The sequence below is a fragment of the Scylla paramamosain genome, chromosome 14, assembly GCF_035594125.1.
Source record: "Scylla paramamosain isolate STU-SP2022 chromosome 14, ASM3559412v1, whole genome shotgun sequence".
Taxonomy (NCBI): Eukaryota; Metazoa; Arthropoda; class Malacostraca; order Decapoda; family Portunidae; genus Scylla; species Scylla paramamosain.
In genome coordinates this window covers 10879920-10903691 of record NC_087164.1, presented here as the reverse complement: position 1 = coordinate 10903691, position 23772 = coordinate 10879920, and the positions used below count along the sequence as shown (strand labels likewise).

The 23772-nt window shown below is 38.5% G+C and overlaps 1 protein-coding gene across 1 annotated transcript; it reads left to right on the top strand.

Annotated features, from left to right (window-relative positions):
• The first annotated feature begins 1974 nt into the window (after nt 1–1974).
• LOC135106852 (angiotensin-converting enzyme-like) lies at nt 1975–23383 on the top strand. Its single transcript, XM_064016218.1, has 28 exons — nt 1975–2151; nt 7134–7218; nt 8360–8518; nt 9081–9177; nt 9507–9650; nt 10678–10808; nt 11413–11521; nt 12073–12170; nt 12553–12734; nt 13484–13608; nt 14112–14272; nt 14529–14734; nt 15293–15415; nt 15730–15893; nt 16329–16669; nt 16891–17052; nt 17392–17485; nt 17926–18066; nt 18199–18408; nt 18552–18649; nt 18824–19011; nt 20054–20190; nt 20648–20868; nt 21326–21429; nt 21592–21693; nt 21800–21934; nt 22236–22392; nt 22601–23383. The coding sequence occupies exons 1-28, from the start codon at nt 2027–2029 to the stop codon at nt 22847–22849; spliced, it is 4248 nt and encodes a 1415-aa protein (XP_063872288.1). The 5' UTR covers nt 1975–2026; the 3' UTR covers nt 22850–23383.
• Nucleotides 23384–23772: the final 389 nt, after the last annotated feature.

Below are 23772 nucleotides of genomic sequence, written 5' to 3'. Positions count from 1 at the left end.
GTGGAGAGTAGATAGACTGATAGTAGTGATATGCTGAGAAGTGGGTGATTCAGACATTGGACTCCATTTGACCTGAAAGTCACAAGATTAGTGCACTGAAAGAACATGAACAAATCCTAGAGACATGAAGCTTGAGGGACAGTGAGCCTGGTCCATTTTTCAGTGATCTTTTGATTAATTTTATTTATTTATTCTTTTTTTTTTTAATAACCTTTCCTACCAAGGTGATTTTCTCTCTCTCTCTCTCTCTCTCTCTCTCTCTCTCTCTCTCTCTCTCTCTCTCTCTCTCTCTCTCTCTCTCTCTCTCTCTCTCTCTCAGAAAAAAATAATTAATGAAAATATATAAACCAAGATAATAGATGTAATTATCATATGCTTATCTTTGATGTGAAATGGAATATTATTTGACGTCATTCGTAGCGAAATGTAACACGCATATCATGGCACCAGTTGCATCATTAAACAATTGTTGCATTGTTGTATTGCAAATATTACAACAAAACATCATAAAATTACTCATTGCTATTCTGTCCAAGCCTACGAATTGGTAGGAGTATTGCAGATTACAGCTACAAGAAATTAAAGTTTATACCATCACAGAGCCTTAGTTGACTGACTGATTGATTGATTGATTGATTGAAAAAAGGAACGTGTCGCAACTTCGCGGTCATATAGCGCCTTAGTTGACTGAGGAAAGTAGATTTGGTGAGATGATTTGGGTGTGGAGATTATGTAGCCTAACGAAAGTTAATACAAAGTGCTTTGGTTTATTGAGGAAAGGAGTCCTAGTAAGATGACAATGTGAGAAGATAATGTAGCCTTGAGATTACAAGTAAGTATACACGCAACAGTTCCTTGATAGTGACTGGTGATAGCGTCTTATCTTGAAGTATCAGTGTTTACCAAGATGCTTTATCTGTTGGTTATTTTGGTCCACTGAGGCTAAAGAAGTATTAGTGCAGGAGACATTTTGGGGAAAGCCGAAAGGAGGATACAATTTCTAAACATTTGCGGTATAGAATGATGAAAGATATATTCCAAAATTAAGATAAAAAAAAAAAGTAGTGGAAATTTAGATTATTTTTCTACGACTGAAATACACACGAAAATTGAATGATCAATTAATCGACATGGCATGACAGGTCCTCACCGCCTCATTAAGGCTATGAAAGTGACATGGTGCTGTTCTCATAATATCGGATTTAGATAGAAAGAAAAGGACGCGAAGAATAGTTAACGAGTAACATTACCAACCAGTAGTTGCTAGTAGTAGTGGTAATTATCATAATAGCGATGGTGGCCGAGAAAAAAAATTGCTAAATGTCGTACCTGAGTGAGATTTCGTTGACAGTGTTTTATCTTCTGGAGGAGCGAGATGGCCAGACGCCTTACGCAAGACAGCGAGCCAGTTTGATTCCAGATAAACTCGTAGAAAAAAAAATACTTCGGGTTATATTTTTTGTTAATTCTAAGCATTATTCAGCAAATTTCTTCTTCACATTTATGATATGAAGCTTTACGCAGTTCCTCGGAAAAAAAATAACTAGTAGGGTATTATTGTCCGTGCTATTACGAAATATTAAATGATCATGTTCGTTATGTATGACAATTATCGTTACCTTACTTTACGTAAATGTGTATGGCTTAGTACTTTTGTTACGCAACTGAACACAAAAATACTCATATGTCGTTGAAAGAATAGACTTTCCTTCATATTTACATTGATATTCATGTACCTCTCTCTCTCTCTCTCTCTCTCTCTCTCTCTCTCTCTCTCTCTCTCTCTCTCTCTCTCTCTCTCTCTCTCTTCTAGGAACAAGGTCACATCATTACACGAGCTATCTTTCATGATGCAAGGCTGTTTATGTAGAGAGGAGTGTTTTACTATCACTGACCAGGTGAGCGAGTCAACCCGATGCTGATATCAACGTGGGTGTTGCTTGGCCGTTATCTCTGACTTGACTGCGCCAGAAGGCGAGAGCGCAGAGGTGCAGGGCAGTGTGGAGTGGCACGTTGAACGATCAGCATGAGAGGTCACACGCGTGGCCCTTGCCTGGCTCTTCTGGGGCTGGCCCTTCTTGTTTCCCCCCTGCATGCTCTTATTACCGATGAGGTGGAGGCCCAGGAGTTCATGAAAGAGCTGGATGTCAGGTAAACTGTTTATTGTAATGAGGTGTAGAGAGGGAAGATATGTTTGCTTAGAGTTCAATAAGCGTGACATCATTCCTAGTTGTTAAAATGTTTTACAATAATCAGGCCACTGTCATTTTAGGATGTTTTCCTTTCTAGTCTTTCTTTCTTTTGTCTTTTTCCCCGCCCGTCATCTTTTGGTATCCATTTATTCAGTCAGTCAGTTTTATTAATTTGGTATCTTTCCTTTTCTCCTTTTTTCCAAGTATAGTTTATGTAATCGTAACTAGCTTGCTTTTTCATGTTGAGTTTATTCCATTTTCAAGTTATAAATTATTGGTCTTCGTGTCTTGTCTTAATGTCCAGTGACATGCTTATTTTCTACGTATCAGTTTCCACCTTCCACATCCATTAGTCATCACTGTAAAGTGCGCATTAGTGACAGCTGGAGCCTTGCAGTTCAAGCCAGATAAACTGAACTTCTCAGGGTGGTCATACTTCATGGATCCCCTAACTCTTGTGTTTAGTTCATCGACCCTTTCTTCAGGTTCTGAGTTGTTCATCACAGGTGGTGAACCACTGAACATTGCAACGTCAACACACCTTCTGACTTCGGACCATAACGAACGTGATGCTAGGCAATGCGATATTTCTCATGTATTATGTTTACATTTCTACCGAATGGCAGTCTTGTAATACATTAGGTTTCCCTTTAACGAGCGTCATGTGGAGACAAAACATATCTTGCATATTTTACGAAAGAGGGCGGGTCACCCCGTTGTGCGTGCAATACCACACGCTCTGTGTTAGAAGGGCACATCTCAAGGAAACACTTATCATCCAGCATTTTAGCTTTGTCTGTCCAATTTAGGTACACAGAAGGCCTGTCAAGTTATGCTTCTGAACATGTCCGTTTGGAGTGAAAATCTTGACCATATGTTATATTTTACCCCTGGCGTTTATTGTGAAACACACACACACACACACACACACACACACACATACACACACACACACACACACACACACACACACACACACACACACACACACACACACGCACGCACGCACACACACACACACACACACACACACACACACACACACACACACACACACACACACACACACACACACACACACACACACACACACACACACATACACAAATCAAGTTCCTCGGTCTTCAATTGAGTTGAAATTGCACAAATGTTTGGAACACACGGGACAAGTGACCTTCCAATAGGGTTATCTCTCTAGATTCAAGAAGAAAAATTGATAAAATTGATATAATCAGTTGTGTACATTTTAAAGTTTTTCTTTTATCATTGTTTAGATGGATCTTTGTTCTGCCAACTCAAATCTGATGTCTTATCGTTTTCATTCATGGTGATTATTCATCTCTACAACAGATATGCTTAATCTTATCTACTGGTATTTTATTAGCGCTGCAACAAAGCCTTTAATCTTTAAGATTCCATGGTTTCTCTGTTCAGCTCAATTCATCGGCCTCTGTTTCCAAAGTAAAACAACCACCACGCCATTTCCTGATAAGCCAGTTGTAAAGAAATTTTTATCCTTCCTTCTATTGTTTTTCTGCATTTAATGTGCTTTCCTTCCCTTATAAAAATGCCGTTGTCGTTTATGTTGTGATCCAAGAAACTATTCACCCAACAATATAAAATTGGATAAATTTATTATTATTTGATTGCTTTCTCATTAATCACCGTGCTTGCTCTTTACTTGAAAACATTTTTTACTCTCTCTCTCTCTCTCTCTCTCTCTCTCTCTCTCTCTCTCTCTCTCTCTCTCTCTCTCTCTCTCTCTCTCTCTCTCTCTCTCTCTCTCTCTCTCTCTCTCTCTCTCTCTCTCTCTCTCTCTAATCAATCCAGCCAGCATCTTAAATCTTCCTCTTTTTTGTCTGGTCAAATGTGCATTAATCTGACATACTTTACATTCTAGTGTCTTATGATCAGACTAAGAAGGGAGTGTGACTAGTTTGATTCACGAGAGCTTGCAACTCATTCTTATCTACCCTGTGTGTCTCTGATCAGTGCAGTAGTTAATCATTATCTTGAATACCTTTTCTCCTCTGTGAGTTCAAATGCAGAACAATCAGACTGATATCTTCTGTGTTCTTTTTCTTCATGAACCGAAGCAAACAAAGGCCCGTATTCTTAAACACTTCAGGCTCTCGTGCGGACTGCTTTCAGGATCTACAAAGATGGCAGATCGTATTCTTATGGGTGTTTTCTCTCATTGATGGAGCAAAATCCTTCCTAAGCCATCAAGAGTCATAAAAACACTCTTGAAGATTATAGTAACTTCAACAAGAGGTAACTGAAAGTCATCAAGACGAAATACAGTGATGTTTAAGAATGCGAACCTAGTAAAGGGTTCGTATTCAAAAATGGTTTGCTCTCTCACCATGACTATTTTCAAAGAACACACATATGACTACCCAGGTTCTCAAAGGTTCTCAAGACTTAGGAAATTTCATTCAGTCAAGAGTGTAAATTTTTCAAGATTTCTGAATGAAAGAGGAGGAGGAGGAGGAGGAAAAAATAAAAATAACTTCAGTTGCTGCATTTCACGTAGGGAACCCACAGAACCCCTGACTTTTGATCTTTCTAAAATTTTTGATTGGGTCAGAGCAAACTTGGTATTGTTCAGTGCCTCAAAAACTCAATTCCTCCATCTATTAACTCGATACAACCTTCCAGACAACTATCCCCCTTTCTTCAATGACACTCAACTGTCCCCCTCTTCTACACTGAACATTTTCGGTCTGTTCTTTACTTATAATATGAAATGGAAACTTCACATCTCATCTCTAGCTAAAACAGCTTCTATGAAGTTAAGTGTTCTGAGACGTCTCCGCCAGTTTTTCTCATCCCCTCAGCTGCTAACTCTGTACAAGGGCCTTATCCGTCCATATATAGAGTATGCTTCACATGTCTGGGGGGATTCCACTCATACCGCTCTTCTAGAAAAGGGTGGAATCAAAAGCTTTTCGTCTCATTAACTACTCTCCTCTAACTGACAGTCTTCAGCCTCTCTCTCATCGCCGCAATGTTGCATCTCTAGCTGTCTTCTATCGCTATTTTCACGCTAACTTCTCTTCTGATCTTGCTAATTGCATACCTCCCCTCCTCCCGCAGCCTCGCTGCACAAGACTTTCTTCTTTCTCACACCTCTATTCTGTCCATCTCTCTAATGCAAGAGTTAACCAGTATTCTCAATCATTCATCCCTTTCTATGGCAAACTCTGGAACTCCCTGCCTGCTTCCGTATTCCCACCTTCCTATGACTTGAACTCCTTCAAGAGGGAGGTTTCAAGACACTTATCCTTCAGTTTTTGACTACCGCTTTGGACCCTTTTCTGGGACTGGCATCTCGGTGGGCTTTTCTTTTATTATTTGTTGGATTTTTGTTGCCCTTGGCCAGTGTCCCTCCTACAAAGAAAATTGCTATTTATTGTTATTATTATTTTGTCCATTAATAACTAGCACTAGGAGGAAAAATAACTACCTGCCACATTTGCCATTTTCACTGTTTATTTCAACCAACCATAAGTCGCTCTTTCAATAATTATCCAAAAGAAAAAACGAAATCAGATAACAGACGCGAACATGGAACCATCTGTATATTTGTAGGAGACTCCACACAAGAGTACTTTGAGTGACAAGCATCAAAGATAAAGCTCGCGGATGAAGCTGATCGATGGTTTGTTTGCTAGGTTCGGTCACAAGAGTCATCGTGATGTACAGTGACTCTAGTCCGTGGTGGGGTAACCATGTGCTGGCTTCTCTATGTAATCGTAGCATAACACCTTGCTTGTTACGAAACTACTATATTTGAGAAATCATGATCTAAACCTGAGTGATGGAAACGCAAAACTATGTGTGTGTGTGTGTGTGTGTGTGTGTGTGTGTGTGTGTGTGTCTCAGTCTTTTTTGGTTTTCTTCTTACCTCTGAGGAGTAATATTTTTCTATGCTCTCAAAATAGTTCACCAGGTTTCTGTTATTTATTTATTTTTTTTTCATGCATTTCTTATACCAAGTTAGAGTTTTGACAATAGTACGTGACCCAAACAGTGATATCACATTCCCCAACATATTTCAGGCAAAAAAAAAATTAATTAATTAATTAATTAATTAAATAAATAAATAAATAAATAAAATAAACAAATAAATAAATAAATAAAACAGTATTAGATAGCTACTCCCATCTATCACATCCCCAGTTCTTGGTCTGTACGAAGCATTGGTTCAAACAATTACTTGATGCACAGACGTTGGATTTCCCTGAGCATTGTGACTTCACTTCTCAAGGCAATTGTTTATTTTTCATAATCATGTGATTCAAAGGTGCTAGCAGAAATGTGATATATATATATATATATATATATATATATATATATATATATATATATATATATATATATATATATATATATATATATATATATATATATATATATATATACACTGACGTGCGTGTATCATCTTCGCGTCATGACATATTCGTTAGCTAACCAGTTGTAGTTACCACCTTCGTCTGCCTCGTTTAAGTGGTGTACTTCAGTATCTTTGACTTCTTTAATCAGTATTGCGTTTTTTTTTTTTTTTACTCTCAAGCTGGTTACGAGTACTTAAGATTGTTAAAACGATAATGGTAATGTACAGTATGTCTCTGCTACTGCTACCACTACTACTACTACTACTACTACTACTACAGCTACTCATAACCATTATCTTGTTGTTATTGTTATTCTTGTTGCTTTTCGTCATCATCGTTATCATCTTGTAATTTTCTTCTTCTACTACTTCTACTACTACTACTACTACTACTACACACCCACACGCACACACACACTCACCACAAGTAGCAGACGCGCGTTGTAGGTGGCACATACAATAAACGGGGCATGGGGAGTGGGGCGGGCGGGAATCATCTAGTAACATAACTAATAAGTGCCTGTATGTGTATATGTGTGCAGATTCAACCATGAGTGCAACAAGGAGATGGTCGCACGGTGGGAATATATCACGGATGTCACCGATCCAGACAAGGAGACAGCTGCGGTGAGTCATTACTCTTCCCACTTGACACCGTTGTTAAGCCCATATGCTGAAATGCTTTGCTCTCTCACCACAACTATTTTCAAAGGCCGCAGAGATTATAGGCCGGGTTCTCAAAATAGTTTATCCGGTTAGCAAAGTAAAAATTTTGTCAGTCTGTCGTTAGAACGGTAAAAACACATGAAAAAAAAAAAAAAAAAACACTAAAGCCTTTTGCAAATAGTGGAGGTGCGGCTCAGTGTTTCAGAATATGGGCCAAATTGTAAGTTTCACCCTGACGAAGGAAGAGTTACGCAAGACGGCTCTCAGCTGCTGGATACAAGTAGGTTCCACCAGACCACTTCACAGGGCATTTCACCTATCAGTTGTCTTGGTGATAGTAAAGATATTAGCGTTTTCTTTTACTTCTGATGGCCATGGTAGCTGGCGCCACGCACGTAAACACATCAATGTCCCAAATACATGTGTTTACCAAGCACAACATTAAACACACGCTATAATATTGCTACATTTATTAACCACGACTATCACTACATAAAACATTGTGCAACATTAAGCAAACAACATGGTAGCTGGCGCCACGCACGTAAACACATCAATGTCCCAAATACACGTGTTTACCAAGCACAACATTAAACACACGACATAATATTGCTACATTTATTAACCACGACTATCACTACATAAAACATTGTGCAACATTAGGCAAACAACACACGTGTATTTACGTGTACATACTGATTACTGATAGGTAGTGAGTGCTTACAGACCGCTAAGCAAACTAGCAGTGTGTCAGGTGGGGAGGGAAGGAGGAAAGGGGGGGACAGTGACAGAGATGCACCAAACGGAACATCGAGCTTTTAGTAAATGATTGGTTTACCGCCCGTCAAGCTGATTAGGGTTAGTAATACCACTAATAAACACACACACACACACACACACACACACTCTCTCTCTCTCTCTCTCTCTCTCTCTCTCTCTCTCTCTCTCTCTCTCTCTCTCTCTCTGACACACACATTAAAAATAATAAATAAATAAACAAATAAATAGCGTGGGCAAATTGAAACGCATGAAAAAAATGAACATAGTAAAAATACATACTATCTTTGTCTTACATTTAGAAAACATTGCATTAACATTACAGAATGCGGCGGCAGTGCATTACCTGAACTTCAAGGGCGAGGCAGCCGTGAACAGCTCCCAGTATGCCTATGATGGCTTCACTGACGTGGAGCTGTACCGCCGCTTCAGGTTCCTCTCCAAGAAAGGTCCAGGAGCACTAGACGAGGACGAGCTGACAGAGGTGAGGAATGTTTCAAACGAAGGTTCTTCCATGCATAAGAACAAGAAGTAATAGGTTCAAACTTGAAAAAGTTGGGTTCAAATGAGGAATAGGAAGGAATTGGTTTTCAGATACACGTGGTAGATGAATAGAATAGACTCAGTAATCAAGATGTCGGTGTTGAGTCATTAGAGAACTTTGCTTTAAAAGATGATCAGACGGATTTATAAATGAGAATGATAGAGAAAAATAGGTCGATATATTTCAAACAGGGACTGCCACGTGTAGGCCTGATGGCTTATTGAAACTTCCTTTATTTTCTTACGTTCTTACGCTCATTCTTAGGGTATTATAATATGAAGAGATTAACTCTGACGTGCATCGAGTGTGTAATAAATCGTATGTTTGCTAAGGAGAGATTATCTGTTTCTGAATATAATTTATAATTCAAGGTATTTTAAGGTATGGTTATTAAGATTCGTTATTGTTTACCCTCACCAAACATATATATGATGTGTATGTACATATGTTATAAAAGACACCATTTCAATCTTCGCCTCCCCTTGTGTGTGTGTGTGCGCAGTACAAGGCGCTTCAGGCCAACATGGAAACCATCTACAGTACTGCCACCATCTGTGACTTCTACAATCCCCAGCAGTGTGACCTCATCCTGGAACCTGGTAAGGCATCACAGTGTTCTCTGTAATGCACCACTGCTAAATACATGCTGTAATTGGAGGAGAGGGGAGATGACGGTATCCAGCATAACTGTTGGAAGGCAGGTTGCAGTCTACTCTCTAATAAAATAATGCAAAATATCTGCTGGCTTTTGGGGAAATAAATCTACCACAACTTTTATAAATCATTTTGCAATCTCCTGCCAAAATTTAAAAAAATGCAAAATATCACCTGGATTTAGATTGTGGAGTTGGAATCTATCACTTCTCTTGAAAGGCACGTGGCAACTTAGAATTTAGAAGGGAGACTCATTCTACACTTTTATTCTCAGACATTGAAGCTATTATGGCATCCTCCACAAACTGGGATGAGCTGAAGTATGTATGGGAGCAGTGGCGAGACAACACTGGCAAGCTGATGAGGAACGACTTTGTGCGTTTCGTGGAACTCTCAAACAAAGCAGCCACACTTGATGGTTAGTGACTCAGCTTACCCGTTTCATATCTACCTTACTAATACAAGAGTTAACTAGTACCTTCACTCTTTCCTTCCTTTCACTGGTAAACTGTGAGGCTCTTCTTTTCCTCTGTTTTTATATTGCTTTCTTCTCAGGATTTGAGTTTCAGGAGAGCATCAAGACATACTGGAATTTTTTGACTCACTATAATGTGGGTAGCGAGCTTTTTCCTTTAAATATATCCCCTTGACCAGTCTTCGTGACACATATACAGACAGTGATCTGATCCCTTGTTACCTATCATGTAAACTTATTATTCTATTAGGATTCCTCATATACATTGGGTTTGCCTAAAGCCCCTCTACTCTGCTCAAGGTCTTAATTTCACTATCACTACCTCTGACTGTCTCAACTCACACCGTAGAATACTAGTTATGTGATTAATATAGGTACCTGTCATTCTTGTTTCTTTCACCTGATAGGTAGCAGGTGATAATGTTCATTATTCCAGCTCTATTAATTATACCAACTCACACCTCTGTCTATCACGTAACCTACTCTTGCTTACCTCTCACTCTTGAACTTTTCACTTGATAAATGGGATAACAAGTGATAAAGAAGTGGCTGTTTTAAATGATAACGCCTATCATGAATGTCTTGCTGTAAGTAGAGGGAAAAAACCTATACATCATCTTAATCATTCACTACCAACACCACTATTCTGTCTATCTCTCTAATGCAAGAGTTGACCAGTACTATTCTCAATCATTAATGCCTTTTCTGGCAAACTCTGGAATTCCCTGTCTGCTTCTGTATTTCATCCTTCCCATGACTTGAACTCTTTCAAGAGGGAGGTTTCAAGACACTTATTCTCAAATTTTGGATTATCTGTTTGACCTTACTTTTGGGACTGGCACTTCAGTGAGTCTTGTTTGTTTTTTCTTCTTTGCTCTTTTTGTTGCCCTTGGTCAGTGGCTTTGTTACATAAAGAAAATAAATCAATATCTTTTCTTATGGTGTATAATGCTGCAATGCCCTTTTGTAGGCTTCGACAACACAGGTTCCTACTGGCTGAATGGCTACACAGTGGACCAGAGGGAGGCTGATGTATACACAGGTGGCCACACACTGAACCCTGTTGAGTTCAGAGAAATGCTGAGCAGCGTTTGGGATCAGGTATAAAAAGTATAGGAAATTGTTCTCTATTACTTCAGATAGACAGTAGCTTTGGGTGCTTAGGATTCTATTCAGAAGTGACTCATTGTGTTAAGATACTTGATCTATATTTTGAAACACTTTGGGGTTTCATAAGAACTATTTCTAAAGGCCAGGAATCATTAGTCAAGTTCTCAAGAGTGTTTTTCTCTTTTATGATTAAAAATTCTTGTTAAATTATCATATAAATCATAAAAACACCACTGGAAATCCTAATAACTACCATTAGAGGCTGTTTAAAGTCAAGATAAGACTTTGAAAGGTTTCAGAATACAGTCACTGTTTTTTAAAGGCTATCTGCTTCAGCATTCTGGTGAAACTGACTGTGGTAAAGTTCAGTATACTTGTTGTTTTCTTAGATAATATAGTGATGGTAGGAGACTTAATATAAAGATGGAAGTAGTACAGACTAATACATCCTCTGTGTTTAAATTTAATGCATCACTTAATATAGGATAATTCAGTGCTGCTATTTTCAACTTTATCTTGGCTTTAATTGTGCTGTATTGGCAGAAAATCCCATCATGTGTACTTCTGCCATGACAAATTTATATGTCTGGTGCAGGTGTCTGAGGGTCTGTACAAGAAGCTTCATGCCTATGTGAGGATGCGCTTGCAAGAAGTCTACCCCGGTAAAATTGACCCAACCGGCCCCATTCCTTCCCACATCCTTGGTACGTATGCTCCCTGTATCCTCTCTAATCTCATTAGGCAAAGACTATTGGTACAGATTTTATTATCTGTTCTTTGTCAATATTGTTAACTTTTCTGACTTTTGGTGCAAGTTTTCATGTTATTAATTATTCATATTCTTTTCTTGCATATTAATATCAATAACTTTGACTGCACATTGCAGGAAAAAAAGAGGAATTCTTGCATAAAAACAGCTAAGAATGAATGGCCATTTGGAAAGTCTGTCCTCATCTCAGTAAGAAAATCATTATAATTCTGGGAACAAAATGAGTGAAAACCAATGGCCAATGTTCACAGTGATGTAGGCTCACATTCAGAAACGCTCTTCTCTCTCACCATGACCATTTTCAAAGGCCACATAAATGAGTTTTTCTCCTGTTGATAATATTGAAGTCATTCTAATTTGTTGCTTGAACTATAAAAACACTCTTAAAGACCAGTATAACTTCAATTAGAACCTCTTGAATGTAGTAGAAGTGTAGCACAGAAGTGTTTCAAAATATAGTCAATAGCAACACTGTAACTTTCACAGGCAACATGTGGGCCCAGACGTGGGGCAACATTGGGCGCTATGTGATGCCCTTCTCTGATGTTCCAAGCTTTGACGTCACAGACAAAATGCATGAAAATGTAAGTGGAAGATGGCGCTTAGTTTGTTAGCTCTTTTGTCAATGTCAAGTTTCCTACAAGGCTTTACTACTTTATGTAAGAAGGGCTTTGGCTCAAAGGCAACAAAAAATAGTGAATAAAAACGGATTTCAGACTAGAGAATACAGTTCAAAGGCAAGTCCTAAATTGCTTCAAGAAGTGTCTTAGAGCCTTCTTGATAGAGTTTAAGTCCTAGGCAGGAGGAAATGCAGAAGCAGCAGCAGTAGTAGTATGATCACGTTCACTATCATTTACTGAACAGTGGCTAGTGTTTCAATAGGAGTTTCACATATATGCTGCTGTAAGAGACTGGGTGGTAGTGAGTTTTAGACGGTGCCTTGTATGTGTTGTATGTGACTTGCAGGGTTGGGATATCATGAAGATGTTCAAGACAGCTGAGGACTTCTTTGAAAGCATTGGTCTTTATCCCATGACTCAAGTGTTCTGGGACCGCAGTGTCATCAACCAGACTGCATGGGGCAAGACAATTGTGTGCCACGCCTCGGCAGAGGATTTCTGTCTGGGTCCAGAGGGAGACGACTACAGGTATGGTATTTGCTGAGATAATACTAATTACTCTTACTGGAATACATACAGTTGCTCTAAGTAGTAAAGATGTCACAATCTAGCAAATTTCATGCTTGTAAACCTAATAGAAATTTATACATGTATGATGAATTAATTGTTTTATACTAATAGCTCTGCAAAAGAAAAGTGAGTGTAATAATTGATAGTAGTTGCCAGATAATGTTTTGTTTTCTTGTCTGAAACATTTTGTAAAGTATGACTACTTTAATTGTGCAGCAGTACATAATTTACTTATTTGTTTGTTAATTTTAATAGCTTTGGTATATTAAATGTATGATTTTCCTTTTTATATAATATATAAATATTATATATTATATTTTTATAATATATAAATATATATTATATATATAATATATAAATATATATTATATATATATATATATTATATAAATTATATTTATATAATATATAAATATTATATATTATATTTTTGGGGAGTTTAAAGTAACAATACAAATTACTTTTACTCAATTGTTTTATAATTTGTTGTTTTGATATCATTGCATTAGTGACTATTTCATGTCTCCTTCTTTAGTTTTCATGTTCTCTCTTTTATCTTCCCCTATTTTCTTTTTTACTAATAACTTTTCTCTCTTTTCATTTTTTTTTGTCTTAGTTTGTATTCCTTGATTGTGTATCATTTGTTGTTCTTTCATCTTTTCCTTTTCCTAATTTTATGTATTTTGCAATCATTCCCCCATGGCTAGAATCAAGATGTGCACGGAGGTCAACATGGAGGACTTGATCACTGTGCACCACGAGATGGGCCACATTGAGTACTTCATGGCCTACAAGGACTTGCCTCATGTGTTCAGGGATTCAGCCAATCCAGGTAACTGAAGTGAACTATCTTAACCAAACCTCTTTCTTATCTTTTTTTTCAATGGGCAGAAGCAGATGACAAGAATTACTTTCATTCTTAGCCTACTTCTTCACACCAACTCTGATAATGTTTAATTTCAACCTCCTAAGCTCACCCAAACTTAGTAATGTTGCCTGTAACTGAAATCTTTTAATTCTCATTTGTTCTTTCAGACATATGGCAAGTTGGCTACATATTTCCATCAGAACCTTACATGTGTACCAATATTTCGGCATTTTACAAATAACTAAGGATTTTGATAGAAATATAAAGTTTACAGGAAGTCTGTAGATTTTATCAGTGCACTTTAAAGATTTCCACTGTTTTATTTTCGACAACCTGATTATTGAGCATGTTCCATTCACGTACTATTCTGTTTGAGAGTAATTTTCTTTCTATTCTTTTTATATATTATGAAATCACAAGGAAATCATGGCACTCCAGTTATCACTATCTTGTTTCCCTTGTTGCAGGTTTCCATGAAGCCATCGGAGATCTGATTGCTCTGTCAGTGTCAACACCCAAGCATCTTCAAAACATCCTTGGTCTGACACGTAAAACCTCCACCTCCACCAAGTACACGGACGAAGAGAAGCAAGACCTCAACTTCCTCATGGAGATGGCGCTCGAGAAGGTAATCTGGAGTATTACCTTGTCTTTGCTTCTTTCCACTGATTTCAAAGCCTTATAAATCATTATGAAGATTTTAAGTGAAATGCAATCAATCATTTGTTCATATATAATACATAACTGTTTTGTTCCTTGTTGGTTAGTAGAAATATAACAGGTAAACCATTTTCTTCCTGCTGAAATATGTCAAGAATCTTAAGTTTACTCTCTCGTTCTTGGCACTTCAACACTGTCTGATCCTTTACACTACACACCTTCAGATCGCCTTCCTGCCCTTTGGTTACCTGATTGACAAGTATCGCTGGGGCGTGTTTGATAACTCCATCACAACGGAAGAGCTTAATGCTGGATGGTGGAACCTGAGGGAGTCCCTGCAGGGCGTTACCACCCCCGAGGGCGTGCGTGGAGAGGAGTTCTTTGACCCTGGTGCCAAGTACCACGTGCCTGCCAATGTGCCTTACATCAGGTATTTCTTTTGTTGTTTTATCCGTCAAGGAACTAGCCAAGGATATAAAAAGTGGGATAACAGCCACCTCAGCTTGTCTCTTCCAAAAAAATCAAGTAGAAAAATAAAAAAAGTTGGCCATGTTAGTTCTAAAGGCACTCTGATAACCCTCTTCCTGGAAACAGTTCAAGTCAGAGGAGTGAGAAGAAATGGAAAGAAAGAAAAAATGAAAGAGTTTACCAGTGAAAGGAATTAAAGAGTATGGATCTCATGTGTTTCTAATAGAAGTTTGAATTAGTTTTATTATTCGAACAGTATGTAAAAATTGAGTCAATTCCAAAAGAAATAAGTAAGAGTATGGCTTCTTGTCCTTGTGAGCCAAAACACTGTCCAAATCATAAAGTCACTGCATCCACTCCACCATTGCTCTGTATTTCTTATTATTCAAACTACTTCTAGCTCACCTAGGTGCTGAAAAAAGTATGTATGTGTGTTATTTCTTATCTCATTGATTTCACATATCTTTGTGTCCCAGAAGTTGCATTCTAACTCCATCATCACTGTCTCCTCCTCCTCCAGGTACTTTGTGAGCTTCATAGTGCAGTTCCAGTTCCATGAGAGACTGTGCGCTGCTGCAGGACACACAGGACCACTCCACACCTGTGATATCTATGGCAATCAGGACGCCGGCACCATTCTTCGGTCAGTAGCATGTTGGGAGAATGAAGGGAAAAGGAAAGAGAAGTAGGATTCAGGTTTAGATACATCATAAGGGCCTGGAATTTGGGGTGTTCTATAATTTACTGACCTCAAAATATTTCCTTATTGAAGTACTGTACATACAATAATGCTCTTTAAGGTATTCTGGTGAGAAGTGATACATTGCTTCTTTTCTTTTGAACACCATCAATAGTTATATATGACTACTTTTTCACAAGAGTGACAGACATAGAAATCTATCAATCAGTCTCCTGGTTTTCACATACATTTTTTTAACAAGCACTTCATTTTCTCAGGGAAGCACTTAAGAAAGGTTTCTCTGAACCTTGGCCTGTTGTGTTGAAGGAGCTTGGTGGGTCAGAAAATATTGATCCACAGGCCATTATCAAGTACTTTGATCCTCTCATCAAGTTCCTTGATCTTGCCCTAGCAGAGGGTGACCAGTGCATTGGGTGGGGAGGTGAGTCTGAGGAGCATAAGGGGGGTGTTGGCTCAAGTCGCTGCATTAACATTCATTAATGTGTGTTCTGGATAAGGTTAGAGATAGAGTAACCTTTTGTAGTCACTTTCATTGTACTTTATGTTTTCTTAATCTGAAGTCTTCTGACCTGCTAAGAGTCCACAGTTACCATGTTTTGTAAAGAGACTGTCAACTGATTAAAGGACCTAAGACTGAGCGAAAGAGCAAAGCACAGACAAGAAAGCATAACAATGTTTAAAAGCTGCCATAACAACTGCTTGCTATCTACTTTTGTATTGGCTGATTTTTTTATGTCCAGCCTTGTAAGTAAAAATAAGGACATCAAACAAAATAATGATGATATCAATGATAGTGATTGACTTGTTTACCAATGAAGTATTAACAGTTTTATTTCTTTCCTTTTCCTTTTTGCAGAGAACTGTATTAAAGTGGGAGCTGACTCAAAAATAGAGACTCCAGAGCCACCCAACCCTCCACCAGAGGCAACCAACCCTCCAACAGAGACAACCAACCCTCCATCAGAGACAATCACCCCTCCATCAGAGAATACAACAGACCTCCAGTCCACAGCATCTGAAACAGAGTCTTCTATGTCAACAGTGGAATCAACAACTGAACCCTCTTCTAGGAATGAGGAACAGGCCCTGGAGGACATGAATGCCATGGACGCAGAATTGACACTGTTGGTGCAGAATGCCACATTGTATGACTGGGAATACTACACTAATGAATCTGATGCAACAGCAGCAGATGCGGTTGGTACTTGTGAGCATGCTAAGTGCTGAATGATCTGCCAAGGTCAAAATGAAGCTTAGTTTAGTAATATCAGTTGGTAATAAGAATCTCAAACCTCATTTAAACTTCCAATTTGATACTGCACTATGTTCAAAGGGAGGTGCCTTCATTACGTACTTGTGATTTCCTTTATTTGTGTACCTGTGTTATTTATGCCTTCTCTTACTTCATCTGGCGCCAGAATGCAGCTTGGGCCAAGGTGAGCCACGCATTCAGGGAATGGTACAACAGAACCATTGCCTTCTATGAATACGAAGAATTTGAAAGTGAAAATCTCAAACGCCGCTTCAGACTGCAGAAAAACCTTGGTACATCAGCTCTTTCAGACAATGACTTAAAAATGGTAGGTGAGACTTGTTGATCCCAGGCCAGGTGTAGAGATTTTAGAAACTTATTGCAGGTGTGTCATTACTGAGGATATAAAGAACTACAAGTTGTGCTTTATCAGAGTTATAGTGTTGATTATAGTGTGTGTGCGTCAGTGTGTGTGTATTTATATATCTGTATATCTGTAGATTTTGTATATCTTAATATTTTCTTTGAATCATAATATTTTACAACCCAACTTGCATTTACAGAAAGATTTTTTGTCTATAATAAGAAATTGTTTCCTGTTAAACTTGAACTCTAATTACATATGCATAAAAGATTGTTTAAAAAACACTGATCTTTTTCTCTGCAGTACAGCACCATTGTGAAGAATATGACTAGCATCTACAATGAAGGGAGGGTGGTGGACATGAATAATGAGACCATTTCTTATGGAATTGATGAATGTAAGTAACCATCCTTCATCCTCCATTCCAGTCATACTCCAGAAGCCTTTATGTTGCACAGGTATACTCCTTGTAATAATTCAGTTTATGAGATACATGTACCCTCAAAACTATTATATCCTTTATCATTACCTTTATTTTAATACATATTTTTCCATTTTAATAACAGATTTTGCTTGTGTACTTGATTACTCTTTGTATTAGCAGTTAAATCTCATTGACTTCTTTCATATTTGTTGTCCTGAAGAACTTTTGGGAACCTTGACTCACCTTCATATCTCTCTCTCTCTCTCTCTCTCTCTCTCTCTCTCTCTCTCTCTCTCTCTCTCTCTCTCTCTCTCTCTCTCTCTCTCTCTCTCTCTCTCTCTCTCTCTCTCTCTCTCTCTCTCTCTCTCTCTCTCTCTCTCTCTCTCTCTCTCTCTCTCTCTCTTCTCTGACAGTGGAGATTATGATGGCCCAGACAAGGGACGCAGATGAACTCAAGCACTACTGGATGGAGTGGCGCAGTCAGTCAGGAAAGCTTATGAGAGATAACTTTGAGAAATACATCACTCTTCTCAACACAGCTGCTCAGGAGAATGGTGTGTGTATGTGTGTGTGTGTGTGTGTGTGTGTGTGTGTGTGTGTGTGTGTGTGTGTGTGTGTATACTATACTTACTGTCTTCAGGTTTTCAATAATATTCATCTACATATCTGCATCTTTTGTATTTCAGATTTCAGTGATGCTGGTGAGATGTGGGTGGATGTCTACACAGAACCCACGCTTAACTACACAAGCCAGGATTTCAAGTCAGAAATTGAAAGCCTGTGGAAGGAGCTTGAAGAATTCTATGAAGAACTGCATGCTTACGTTCACTACAAGCTCAAGGAGCAGTATGGGGATGATGTGGTTGACTCTAAATTTATACCTGCTCATCTTTTAGGTACGACAGAGAGTAGGCCTTTTTTCCCACTGTTTTTGTTACCTTTGGCCAATGTTCCTCATACATAAAAGAAAAAGGTGAAAGATGTGAATGTGATATGAAAGTGAAGCAAGTAAAGTAATTGCTTCTTTTCCACTCTGCAGGCAACATGTGGGCACAGAGCTGGGAGAACATTTATGATCTTGTGGCTCCTTATCCAGAAGTGCCAATTCCTGACATCAGTGAAGCTCTTGAGGAAAATGTAAGTGGTACATGTATACTTTACTCTCTCTCTCTCTCTCTCTCTCTCTCTCTCTCTCTCTCTCTCTCTCTCTCTCTCTCTCTCTCTCTCTCTCTCTCTCTCTCTCTCTCTCTCTCTCTCTCTCTCTCTCTCTCTCTCTCTCTCTCTCTCTCTCATCACTGTTTCTCTCTGCAGATTGTCAATAATGATGAAATGGTTCGCATTGCTGAAGATTTCTTCACTAGCTTGGGTCTGTACAATATGACACAAGACTTTAATGATAAGAGTGTGTTCGAGCAAAATGAGCAAGAGTCAGTCATTTGCCACGCCTCTGCCTGGGACTTCTACGATGTTGTTGATGATCCTTCCGAGGGAGACTTTAGGTAAGCTTTGTTCAGTACCACTCTATTTACTGCTTCTATTTCAGCCACACTTTCTCTCTAACTTAGCAAGCATATGCCAAACAGACAAATTTTCACATCAGTATTCAGGGTTAACATTAGCAATGGTGACTTCCTGATTGGGGAAGCAGTGAGTTTGCTAGATAATCACTATCCAATCATGCATCATTTGTCTGCTGTATCATTATGCCAGTGTTAATGGGTACTTGTAAGTCTCATCATCTCTAAAGCTTCCCTGTAATGCTTTATAATGCTTGTTCTCTTATTAACAAATCATTGAGATACCTGCTGTGCTACTTTGCTTAACTCTTTTGCTGCTGTGGTCATACCTTACTTTACTATCTTGTGTTAGTTTTCATAGCACTGTAAAAATTAGTTTGCAGGAACACACACACACACACACACACACACACACACACACACACACACACACACACACACACACACACACACACACACACACACACACACACACACACACACACACACACACACACACACACACACGCGCGTAGTGTAGTGGTTAGCACACTCAGCTCACCACCTAGAAGGCCTGGATTTGAATCCCAGGCATGGCAAGGTAAATGGGCAAGCCTCTTAATGTGTAGCTGCTGTTCACCTAGCAGCAAGTAGGTACGGGATGTAACCAAGGGAGTTGTGACCTCGCTGCTCCAATGTGTGGTGTGTCAGTTGTCTCAGTCCTACCAAAATATTGGTCACTATGGGCTCTGAGCTCTTTCCATAGGGGAACGGCTGGCTGGGTGACCAGCAGACAACTGTAGGTGAATCACACACACACACACACACACACACACACACACACACACACACACACACACACACACACACACACACAAGAAAAGGAGAGAAGAGGTGGTTAGTTTTGTACTTTCCTGCTACAAAAGTTTTCAAGGGAACTATGGTACAAGTAAAGTGTTTAGAAAGTTGTAAGTGATTATAGGAAAGATTGTCCAACAGTGAAATGGTTAAAGGTAAAAGTAACAACTGTAAAATCTGCCCTCAGGATTAAGATGTGCGCAGACAAGAATCAAGAAGACTTCATTGTTATACATCATGAGATGGGACACACCGAGTACCAGATGTCATACAGCATTCCCAAGGGAGAGCGTCCTCTTGTCTTTAGGGATGGTGCTAACCCAGGTGAGTTGCTCCTTATTCATACTGTAAAATGTGGAGTCACCCTCCTCTTCCACTCTTCTTTGAGTTTGCCCATTTCTCATCTCTTGCTATTCCTCTCAGTATTCATAGGATGCTCCATGTGTGTGTGTGTGTGTGTGTGTGTGTGTGTGTGTGTGTGTGTGTGTGTGTGTGTGTGTGTGTGTGTGTTTACCTTACCTAATTGTTTTTACCTAATTATTTTCACCTAATTATTTTAACAGGATTGAGTCAAGCTTGAGATGATCATCAGCCTTTTAAAATTCATTTGTCATATTTATCTTTAAAGTGTGTGTGTGTGTGTGTGTGTTTATGTGTGTGTGTGTGTGTGCGCACATGTGTGTGTGTGTGTCAGAGGAAGAGAGGGCATTTCTTCATCCTGTTCCTTTCATCTCATATATTTTAACTTATGTCAGACCCTTTACTGTATCTATCTTTGCAGGTTTCCATGAAGCAATTGGAGATACGATAGCCTTGTCAGTGAGCACTCCATCACACCTCAAGATGATAGAGGATTACTTAACTAACAATGCCACTAATGCAACTGATGAACTAAACAGGATTCCTTATGCTAGTTTCTTTGAAAGCCAATTGGACTATGGTAATGACACCAGTGACCACAAACAAAATATTAACTTCCTCATGAAGACTGCTCTGGCCAAGGTGAGTACAGATTTTTGAAAATCAGATGCACAGAACAGATAGAAATCAGGTTAGAAATTTGGCTGTGACTTAGTACAGTAAGAAATCATACATCATATATATTAATCCAGCACACAGGTTTTCAGTGTCTTGTTTTATTAACAGCTACCCATGAACATTTTGGATGATGCCCATATATCTCTGACATTACTGAGGAATTATGTAAAGATGTAAGGTTTAGTCCATCTATATACCAGGCTAGCAATCCCACATGGGATGGCCCAGACAAAGCACCACACACTCATACATACATCATTCACTCTCTTAGTCCTGTTGGTCCCAAGTGGAAAGGGAAAATATGGTGAACAGTCCTACTGTACCACAAAGGTTAGGAACTTCATTGATTTTATATTGCTTGATCACTTCTGAATTGTATGTTATATTTGATTTAATCTTTTATCTTTTCTTATAATTCCAGATTGCATTCCTGCCTTATGCTTACATTCTAGACCAGTGGCGGTGGGAATTGTTTGAAGATAATAATGAGCATGAAGATTACAACAGGAAGTGGTGGGAATTGAGGTATGAACATAAGAAAATAAGAGAAGCTGCAAGAATTAACCCATCAGGCCTACACATGGCAGTCCCTGTTTGAAACATACTTATTTCCCCCTATCATCCCCATCCATGAATTTGTCTAAGCAGTAACTTGTATGCTGACACCTTTTGCTTTTTTTCTTACAGATTAGATGTTCAGGGCATCTGTCCACCTGATCTCCGCCACCCTAATGATGATCTTGATGCTGGGAGCAAATACCATGTTGCAGACAGTGTTCCTTATATTCGGTAAGAGAGAGAGAGAGAGAGAGAGAGAGATTTCATGAACCGTGTCTTTATCTTTACTATCATTCTGTGTCAGCTGCCTAATGTTTGCTTTGCTCTCCTTCATCAGTTACTTTGTGGCTCATATTCTGCAGTTCCAGTTTCACCACCGGCTCTGTGAAATAGCCTATGGAGATCAGTTTGAAGAGACAAAAGTGTTCAACTGTGACATCTACAACTGCACAGATGCAGGAGCAGAACTGAAGTGAGTGGTGGTGTCAACATGTAGTCCATATATAATTTGTTTTTTTGTTTAAATATCGGCACAAGTAAGATGACAGCTGTGTGACTGATATCCATTAAGTGAGGGCAGGAGTACAGTCTCTTCTCCATTGGGGCCAAGGGGTTAAGAGAGTGGTGTGAATGTGAAAGTTGTCTGTCTTGTCTTGGGTATTTCCCTTTTTGGTGGAGATAACTTTGGAATATGTATGCATGTATGTATGTAAGATGTATGCAAAGATGTTCTTCACTTGATGTTTTTGCTTCTTCCACTTTTCTGCCTTCAGAAAGCTGCTCAATATGGGAGCTTCAGTTGAATGGCATGAGCAGCTGAAGAACTTTATGGGTAGCAGTGATGGCAGCATGAATTCCACTGCTATCCTGCAGTACTTCTCTCCCCTGCGACACTACCTAAAGGAATACATTAAAAACAACAAAATTGATGTAAGTAGCAAGGGGTTAACCTTCGACAGTGGGGATGGGGTTTTCATGGAGGAACAAAGATCACAAAGGCTATGTAAGAATTTAAAGTATATGTAGATAGGATAGATATTCAGTTTGCAAAGATATCACTTCATGCAAAGATTCCATTGGGTTGTGCTGGAAAAAATCAGTCAATGGATAAATATATTGTTTGCTTTATTGTTTGCAGGTGGGATGGGACAAAGGCAAGGTTGATGATTACATGATCGAATCAGCATACATCCCAGCCACAGTTCCCATTGTGGTGGGTGTTGTGCTGGCAGCAATGGTGCTTATTGTCATCATTGCCTACTTTGTGGGTCAAGCCAGGCAAAAGAAGAAGGAAAAGAAGGCTGCCTCAAACAGTACCCCTGAGAACATCGAAATTTCCATCCAAAATACAGAGACCAAATCAACAGGATCTGTGGACAGCAATTGATGGCGAGAAAGCAATATTTGACAGTGCTGAAATAAAACAAGTGGAAGGTGATGAGGTTACTGGTGTGACGTGCAAAGTGAATTTTTATATGTTAAGGATAAGATTTCTTTGTATGCATTAGGTAATAGTATTTAAGTAAGGTTTTCACTTATTTGTGTATTACTTGCTGTTATTAAGGTGGGAATAATGAATTGGGAAAATAGAATATTATGCAGAAATTTAGGAATTAAAATTTTGGTCTAACACATTTAAGACTTCAGGTAAGGGGGAAGAAAGACAAGAAAAAGTAAGTAAGGACACTATTAAACACAGAAGGGGGAATCATGTTATGCTAAATTCCTTTATATATTCAAGTGCAGTGAATGTAAGTTTCAAGACATTCATGTTTTATATGAATTATTGGTGAGAAGTAATGATTAATGTTGTAAGTGTTTGTACTTTGTTAAGATACTCTTGTGTTTGTTCACACTGTGTCCATTCAGGGGCTGAGTACCTGTTTATGGAAATCTTTCCTTGAATAAATATTGACTGATACTTTTTCAATGGTTCATCATGAAGGTTTTATTTTTACTAGTTTATAGAGGTATTTGATTAAGTTTTTCTAGCTCCTTGCGTTATTTTATTTTATTGTATTTGTTTTTTTGCTCATGTTTTATTTTTTAGTATTCTATAGAGATATTCGATTAACGATTACTATCTCCTGTTATTTCAGTGTTTTGCTTGTGTGTTTTAAGTTATATAGAGTTATTTAATCAAACATTTACTGCTGTGTTATTTCGGTGTTGCTCATGTGTTCAATCCAATTTCTCAGGCATGACAGCTTGCAGAGAAAAAAGCATGTTGTTTTATGTATTTATAATCATTATTATTATTATTATTATTATTATTATTATTATTATTATTATTATTATCATCATCATCAT